Genomic DNA, 9,342 nt, shown 5'->3' with positions numbered 1-9,342 from the left:
CATTTTCATTAATATCTCATTAATGGAATGGAATTTTTCTATGAAATTTACGTCACATATAGTTCAAATCAAGCGCACTCTACACATTTTCTCAAATTTCAGTTTACACTTAAACCGTGCGCGTACGCGCACGTTAAAATATTGACATGCTCCAATCGAGCTCAAATTTTTTTTGCACACGTTTCAGATCATTTGGAGCATTTTTTGAAAAATTGAAAAAATTGGACGGACGCGTACGCGCGCGCACATATACGCACGCACAGCTCATATGCAATAGAAATTTCCCGTTTTTTTACACTTATCGGATGACTGAAATGTCAAGGAATATTTCTACCAAGTTTCAAGTCGATCCTACTCAATATGACGTCATACGGGCCCGTCAAAGTTGAAATTCCGCGCGCGCGTCAATGGCGATATACAGTGCAACTATGCCAAAAAACTGCCAATTTTAAATCCGATTTTACTCGTCAGGATGGACGGTGACCCCCCATTTTCTGTACATATTTTGAAAGCTGATGAGTTGTACATGTCATTTCATGGGGTGGCAATGCTGACAAAATGATTAAAAGATATTAAATTTCTTAATAAAGTAAAAAAAGTAAATTTTCAAAATGACGTCATCAAATTTCAAGTTCATTCCAGCGTATTTCACTAATCCTTTGTCAATTTTCACCAAGATTTCAGTATGTTGTAGCTTAGTAAATGCTCTTTCATTAACGTAATAACGGTATTTTGATTAGATGACGGTATCACCTCGTAAAAATGGATTGAATGTAATCTTGTCAAATTTGACCAGTTTACGTGTTAACTCTATGGGAGTGCAGTTTTTATGGAAATGAAAATTGACATGACTATCTTTATCGAGCACTAGCTCGCTTATGCTTCGGTGAATCTCTCTAAGATTTTAATATGTTGTAGCTGAGACGTAGGGCTATCGTAAGTGTGCCCTTCGTTTTTTCATACGATGTCTGCATCACGTCAAAACACTTGGTTGAAATTAAAGCTTATCTTCCATGTATTGAAGTATTTCTTTCTTTCTGCAACTTTCTTTGCAATAACTCAAGAAAAACGGCCTCTATCACTTTCATATTTTGCACATGTTTAGTTCATGTGACGTGAATTATTTCATAAAATAACAACTACTTGATCGGACACCATCTTGGGTATGTAAATTAGGGTCAAAGGTCATAAGTGTTTCACCCTGTATCTTAGTGAATACATGTCCTATCTTTCCCATATTTTGCACACGCAAAGACCATGTTACAAGGATCATTTCACAAAATAACTACTTTTTACTCAGATGCCATCTTGTCTGTACAAATTGAGGTCAAAGGTCATATGTACTTCTTTTTGTATCTTCGTTATGACGTGTTATCTCTATGGGAGGGAATTTTTTTTAATGTGAAAATTGACATGACTGTCTTTATCGAGCACTAGCTCACTTATGCTTCGGTGAATTTCTCCCAGATTTTAATATGTTGTAGCTGAGACTTTGCGCTATCGTTTTGTTTACTTCGTCTTTTCATACGATGTCGGGATTACGATAAAAACTTGGTTGAAATTAAAGCTTATCTTCGATGTATTGAGATATTTCTTTCTTTCTGCAACTTTCTTTGCAATAACTCAAGAAAAACACGCCCTATCACCCCCATATTTTGCACATGTTTAGTTCATGTCTCGTACATTATTTCATAAAATAACAACTACTAGATCGGACAACATCTTGGGTATTTAAATTAGGGTCAAAGGTCATAAATGTTTCATCGTGTATCTTAGTGAATTCCTGTCCTACCTTTCCCATATTTTTCACACGTATAGACGATGTCGCGAGAATCATTTCACAAAATAACCACTATTTCATCAGATGCAATCTTGGGAGTGCAAAGGTGGGTCAAAGGTCATATGTACTTGTTGCTGTTTCTTCGTTATAGTGTATACAGAATTTGGTACCTAACATGGCAGATATGACTCCCTTTGCTAAATGAGAATGCAAACATCACACGGCCAATGTCTCTAAACACAGATGAAACTTGTATGGTCATGCCTATTGCGATCAGGACTCGAATCATTGATAAAAAAAAATCGGATCACCTTAATTTGTCAGTGATGACAAATTACAATCTCTAGTTCTTTCTTTGTTTCTGGACAAAATTTGTGCAGAGGTTAGCTCAGAAAGTGCATTGCCTTTCAATGTCAAACTTATACCATATATGTATCGTCTCCCAAAGACGGCAATCGAACTAAAATCATGGTGATCAGTCGACCGTGACGTCACTATGACGTCATTATATGAAAACACATTCTCAATCATATCTCATTAATGGAATGGATTTTTTCAATGAAATTTACGTCACATATATTTCAGGTCAAGTGCATTCTACTCATATTCTCAAAATTCATCTATACCTTAAAACGTGCGCGTACGCGCGCGTTGAAATATTTGTATGCTCAAATCGAGCTCAAATTTTTTTTGCACACGTTTCAGACCATTTGGAGCATTTTTTGAAAAATTGAAAAATTTGGACGGACGCGTACGCGCGCGCGCATATACGCACGCACAGCTCATATGCAATAGAAATTTCCCGGTTTTTCACACTTATCGGCTGCCTGAAATGTCAAGGAATATGTCTACCAAGTTTCAAGTCAATCCGACGCAATATGACGTCATACGGGCCCGTCAAAGTTGAAATTCCGCGCGCGCGTCAATGGCGATATACAGTGCAACTATGCCAAAAAAATGACAATTTTAAATCCGATTTTACTCGTCAGGATGGACGGTGACCCCCCATTTTCTGTACACATTTTGAAAGCTGATGAGTTGTACATGTCATTTCATGGGGTGGCAATGCTGACAAAATGATTAAAAGATATCAAATTTCTTAATAAAGTAAAAAAAGTAAATTTTCAAAATGACGTCATCATATTTCAAGTTCATTCGGGCGTATCTCACGAGTCTTCTGTCAATTTTCACCCAGATTTCAGTATGATGTAGCTTATTTAATGTTCTTTCAAACATAAAATTACAACATTTTGATTGGATAACGGTATCACTTCGTAAAAATGGATTGAAAGTAATCTTGTCAAATTTGACCAGTTTACGTGTTATCTCTATGGGAGTGCAGTTTTTCTGGAAATGAAAATTGACATGACTATCTTTATCGAGCACTAGCTCACTTACCCTTCGGTAAATTTCTCCCAGATTTTAATATGTTGTAGCTGAGACTTTACGCTACCGTAATGTGCCCTTTGTTTTTTCATACGATGTCGGAATCACGTCGAAAATTTTGGTTGAAATTCAGGCTTATCTTCGATGTATTGAGATATTTCGTTCTTTCTGCAACTTTCTGTGCAATAACTCAAGAAAGACGGCCTCTATCACTTCCATATTTTGCACATTTTTAGTTCATGTCACGTCAATTATTTCATAAAATAACAAGCACTTGATCAGACACCATCTTGGATATGTAAATTAGGGTCAAAGGTCATAGGTGTTTCATGCTGTATCTTAGTGAATACATGTCCTATCATTCCCATATTTTGCACACGCAAAGACCATGTTACAAGGATCATTTCACAAGATAACCACTTTTTACTCAGATGCCATCTTGTCTGTGCAAATTGAGGTCAAAGGTCATATGTACTTCCCTTTGTATCTTCGTTATGACGTGTTATCTCTATGGGAGAGAATTTTTTTAATGTGAAAATTGACATAGTTGTCTTTATCGAGCACTAGCTCACTTACCCTTCCGTGAATTTCTCCCAGATTTTAATATGTTGTAGCTGAGACTTTGCGCTATCGGTAAATTTCATTTCGTTTTTTCATACGATGTCGGGATCACTATAAAAAACTTGGTTGAAATTAAAGCTTATCTTCGCTGTATTGAGATATTTCTTTCTCTCTGCAACTTTCTTTGCAATAACTCAAGATAAACACGCCCTATCACCCCCATATTTTGCACATGTTTAGTTCATGTCACGTACATTATTTCATAAAATAACAACTACTAGATCGGACAACATCTTGGGTATGTAAATAAGGGTCAAAGGTCATAAATGTTTCATCTTGTATCTTGGTGAATACCTGTCCTATCTTTCCCATATTTTTCACACGTATAGACGATGTCGCGAGAATCATTTCACAAAATACCCACTATTTCATCAGATGCAATCTTGGGAGTGCAAAGGTGGGTCAAAGGTCATATGTATTTGTTGCTGTTTCTTCGTTATAGTGTAGGGGGCCTATACAGAATTTGGTACCAAACATGGCAGATATGACTCCCTTTGCTAAATGAGAATGCAAACATCACACGGCCAATGTCTCTAAACACAGATGAAAATTGTATGGTCATGCCTATTGCGATCATGACTCGAATCATTGATAAAAAAAAATCGGATCACCTTAATTTGTCAGTGATGACAAATTACAATCTCTAGTTTATAATGCGAGCGAGCGAAGCGAGCGAGCTTCAAAATTTTCACATTTTACAGTCCCAAAACTACCGTTCGTAGCTATATTTTTCGCTTTGGAAATTGAGGGGGGCGCACCGGCCGAAAACTGCTGTCAGTCACTGGCAGCAACATCAGGAGAATGGCATTATGGTTGAATGCGAGCGAAAGGAGCGAGCGAGCTTTAAAATTTTGATATTTTACACTCCAAAAACTGCCGTTTGTAGCTATATTTTTCGCTTTTGTTTGTCCCACTTTTATGGGAGAACCATCCCCCCCCCTCCCGATCGACGCCTCTGCATATGAGGGTGCTTTTGTTAAGTGAAAGATCTGCTGCACATTCTTTGATGAATTAGGGATATATACGTCAATGTCAAATAAAAAGTGTACAAAGTTTATCGAAAGGGATCCTGTATAGCGGAGCTTTTGCATGCTTATGATTGCAATACAACGATCTGGTGCATAGTTCTCGGGATATTTGGACAATTTTCCATTAAGAAAGTTCGAGATTTGTCCTCATCTCGGGAATTGCTTGGGGGATAAATGATTTGTCTGCCTAAACACTTCCAAAGGGGCGGGGCAAATGCCCCTTTGCCCCCCCCCCCCCCCCCCCGCCGAGATAGATTTGACGCCCCTGATCTTCCCTGGGAATGCCCATAGATGTATCCTGACTGAGTAATCAGTCACTGTCGTTTCTCAGAAATGATTCAGGAAATGGAGGGGGTTCAATTATGACGATATAGTTTTTGTTATTGTTTGTTTGTTTGTTTGTTTTCGTACATATTTTGCAGATGGTCCCCAGTTACTCGCGTCATATAGCATGTTTACATGTAGGCCTATACTATTTGACGTTGTCAACGTCTGAGCCATACCTTACAGTGACTGTATGTCGATATTACTTTCTTCGCGAGCGAGCGAAGCGAGCGAGCGCTTGAGAAAATTATGTATACATTTTCCTACAAGATACAATACTTTTCAGCTATGTTACCTGTCTGAAGGCCGGCGTTCAAACGTCATGCAATAATTATGTCAAAATTGTTACAATCAGATTTCTGCTTCCTCCATTTTTTTCCTCAAAATTCAGGGGGGGATGATTGTACAGGCCATCCCCCCCTCCTCCATTTCAGGGGGGGGGGGGATATATCCCCCCCATCCCCCCCCCCGGGATTTACGCCCATGATACAATACACACTCAATGAAAAACTTACAACAGGAGAAATAAGCGAAGAATTAAGAGCTCTGCTGGCGGGCAGCCACCGGGCGCGCGCAACCACCACCATCAAAAAAAAAAAAAAAAAAACATACACACAAGTGCCCCCCACGCACACACACACACACACACACACACACACACAGAACCACAGATACGACACACACACAAGCCATCCGAGTACACGCTGATACAAGCAGACGTACCGTACGTACGAAAACACCGACAAATGATTTCTAGGAAAACATGATTAAAGATAAAATTTTAAGTCTAGATTTGTAGCCTGATTAATGTCAAAGAAAGGATAACTTAACTATGTTTGCTGCTTTTCCAGGTTAGGGAATAATGAATGTGTAACGATACAATTTACGAGAGAAAGTAAAAAATATTTGGGCTTAAAGTTGGTTCACCCTCAAAATAAAGAATCGACATCATGTTGCTAACTTGAATGAAAAATTCATGAAATTTGGTGAACAAAAACGAATTTGATCTTCACATTCTGCAATTCGTCAGCGGGAGGGATGAATTTGAATGACAATTGACGATTTTGAATGCTATGACAATTGACGAAATTGAAGTTAAGATTTGCATTTCACGCGCTTTTCGGGACGAAATTGAATAATAAATCTTTGAAATTGAATGACAACAGTGCGAAAATGGATGGGAAAACCTATACTATAGTCTTTCATTGATATGTTTATTCGTCTTTCACACTTTGAATAATATTTCAATTCATGCATAATCAAAACAAAAAAGAGGCCATTTTGATTGTGATTTTTGTGGTTTTTCCTTTAGTATCGACGGACGACTCGGATCACTTCGATGTTACCATGGCTGCAAACTTCAAGAAGGACAAGAAATGTATCGACTGTGGAAAAAAATATGGGGCGATGTACATCGTAAAGGAAAAACAAATGCTATGTGATGAATGCGTAGAAAAAAAAGACTTCGCAATCAAGACTGGAAACGACGACAAGAAATGGTTTTGTGCAAAACACGAGAAAGCCATCAAATTCTATTGCGATTCGCACGACCTTGGAATCTGCCACTCCTGTGCAACCGTCCATCACCAACAGCCATGTGTCCTACACGATCTGGATGACATTGTCACTGAGCGAAAAAATGCTCTGAGAGACCTGGTTGTCATGGCAAACGATAAGATGGCTGAACTGGGAAAATGTGAACAGCATGCCAAGCAACATGAAGCTGATGCGACCAATCACTTGATGTCAGTGGAAAGAGAAATAGAATTGTTCTTCGAAGAGGAGCTGCGTCTCGGGGACGCCAACTTGAGGCGAGAGGAAGACATGATAAAACAGAAAGCAGAAGAAGAAATTTCTAGAGTTAATGAGAAAAAAGAACAGCGATTGCTACAAAGCCGTAATAGATCAAGAGCAAAGAAAGAGATGATAGCCAAAGCACAAGAAGAACTATCGATCTCACTTACAGACATATGTAATGAGTATATCAGAAAATTCAAACATTGTCACCTTAAAATTAAGGAGAGTCAGCTCGCCATGAGACAAGTTTTGAGTGACATTGAAGCCCCTCTCCTCAGTAACAGACGACTGATCGAGGGACGGAAAGATCTCGTGAGGTCACTGAATCTGGCCGTTGGGTCAGCTGATGAGAGGAAGGAGGAGGAGAACCCTGAAGGCATCTTAAGCACAGTGAAAACTGTCAGATTTTTGAAAAATGATCAAGGCAAGGGTTACAAGGGGAGAGTAGATTGCAGGTGTGGCTGGAAGTGGGAACTCAGCGACTCAATTGAAATTCCAGAGGATGTAAAACTCCCAATGATAGCTGGGTGTATCAACGACGAAGAGGTGGTCCTTTCAGACAACACTGCTAACAAGGTGGAAACATATGTGACAAATGTCCGAACCAAAAAGACGATGAAAGCGGCACAGAACGACAGTGGAGCACGTATCGTTTCATGTACACAACTGGATTACAACACGATAGTGTGTGGCAATCTGCGGTGGCGCGGCTGTTCAGGACCAGTGTTGAGCAAGGGCATCTCACTGTACGACAGGCAGTGGCAACTCCTCAGACACCTGGACATGCCAGGACACAGGCAAACATTCAACGCCAGTGTAGAAGTTGCAGTCGATGTGAATGGTATGGTCCTTGCTTGTGAGGCGGGTCAGTCTAATATCTACGTTATCGATCCGAAAAGTGGAAAGATTGAAACTGTGATCACATGTAATTCTGAGAATAAGATCAGGATGCGTGGAATTATGAAGTGCGAGAAGATCATAGCTCGTCGTGCGCCATTTGATGACACATTGTTGGTAATCGATCGTAATGGTGATCAGATCGAGATAAAACATAGTGATACAATCTGGAATGCAGCAATCGATCCTTTAACCGATGACCCGTATGTAGTATGCTACGAAAAAGAGAGCAATGTATGTTTTATTGACCGTATGTCTTACGACGGCGAGGCGGGAGTAAGAGAATTAACCCTGCCCCTGTGGGAGGGATTGAAAACAGGAGGTGAAAGAGTCCTCCATGTTCAATCTTCAAGGCTCATTCTCACGTGTGATGGCAAATTCATTTGGTGTGATGGAAGAAACATCACGATCTACAAGAAAAAGTTATTATTGCAAACATTAGCCTGATAATCCTCAAAGTTGAGGAGTTCAGAGGATATTTCAATCGATGGGACAAAAAAAAAATATCAAGAAGAGGAATTGGAGCATAATTTAATTTTTGCTCTCTCGACCAACTGATGATTTCAATTTATAGATGGCATTTTGTCACACATAGCACGTGAATACTCTCCTAGAAGTTCAAGAGTAGATCCTTCTTGAGATGATTTTGTATATAGATTAAGTGAGCTTTTTATGTGAATCATGGGTCTTGGGTCTTAATTCGTTGCCGTGTGGTCCGCATTAGCTGTAATGTATCACAACAGTCCATATCCCTACATTGACATCGAGGTAGAAAGAGTATACATGTACATAGACAGGACTGGTGTTAGCAGACAGGACTGGTGTTAGCAGACAGTCTGACCTGCATGTAAAGACACAGGCATGACAGTCAAGACAAAAAAAAAATGTTTACAGTGGGTCATTCTTTCTTTTCAGATTTCGGGACAGCGAAAATAAAGGTATCTTAACCATTCTTTATGTTTCACTTCTAGAATGACATTCGAAAATTATACAGTAGTATATGTCTACAGCTTGTATTTTGTTTGTATTTCTAGACAGTGTATACAAGTAACCAATTTCACAGTTAAGTACCCGTAGACGAAATACGTCATATTTCTCACCGGCGAAACTGTTGACTCTCAATGTGTAATAAAACTTTTTTTCTCGGGACTGAGGTTTAAGTGAAGGTTTCTAACTTCACGAATGAATCTTCTGGGCTTTATCTGAGCATATTCCTTTTGTCACCAGATGGCTTTTCTGCTTTAGGTATTTGTATATTCAGGTCACATCTGCACTGGGATCTGGTGCTGATGAAACTATCACGTGAATACTCCACTCCATTATAGTATTAGTTCTCATGTCAGGATATTTCAAAGTCCGATTGACTCACCTGCCGTGCGGATGTATAATTTCCTGCCAGCAGTAAACATGACATTATTATTCTCACCTCGGGAAAATGGACAGTATTGTATTGAGATCAAACCTGTCAAAGGGCGAAAGAAGTCCTACCAGCTTGAACCAATTTCGAAC

At 39.3% G+C, this 9,342-nt stretch overlaps 1 protein-coding gene across 1 annotated transcript; it reads left to right on the top strand.

Annotated features, from left to right (window-relative positions):
* The first annotated feature begins 6,486 nt into the window (after nt 1-6,486).
* Nucleotides 6,487-8,280, top strand: LOC140243990 (uncharacterized). Its single transcript, XM_072323649.1, has one exon. The coding sequence runs from the start codon at nt 6,487-6,489 to the stop codon at nt 8,278-8,280; it is 1,794 nt and encodes a 597-aa protein (XP_072179750.1).
* Nucleotides 8,281-9,342: the final 1,062 nt, after the last annotated feature.

Source organism: Diadema setosum, chromosome 20, assembly GCF_964275005.1.
Source record: "Diadema setosum chromosome 20, eeDiaSeto1, whole genome shotgun sequence".
Taxonomy (NCBI): Eukaryota; Metazoa; Echinodermata; class Echinoidea; order Diadematoida; family Diadematidae; genus Diadema; species Diadema setosum.
The sequence above is the reverse complement of the archived record's forward strand: the minus strand, read 5'-3'. Positions and strand labels throughout refer to the sequence as shown.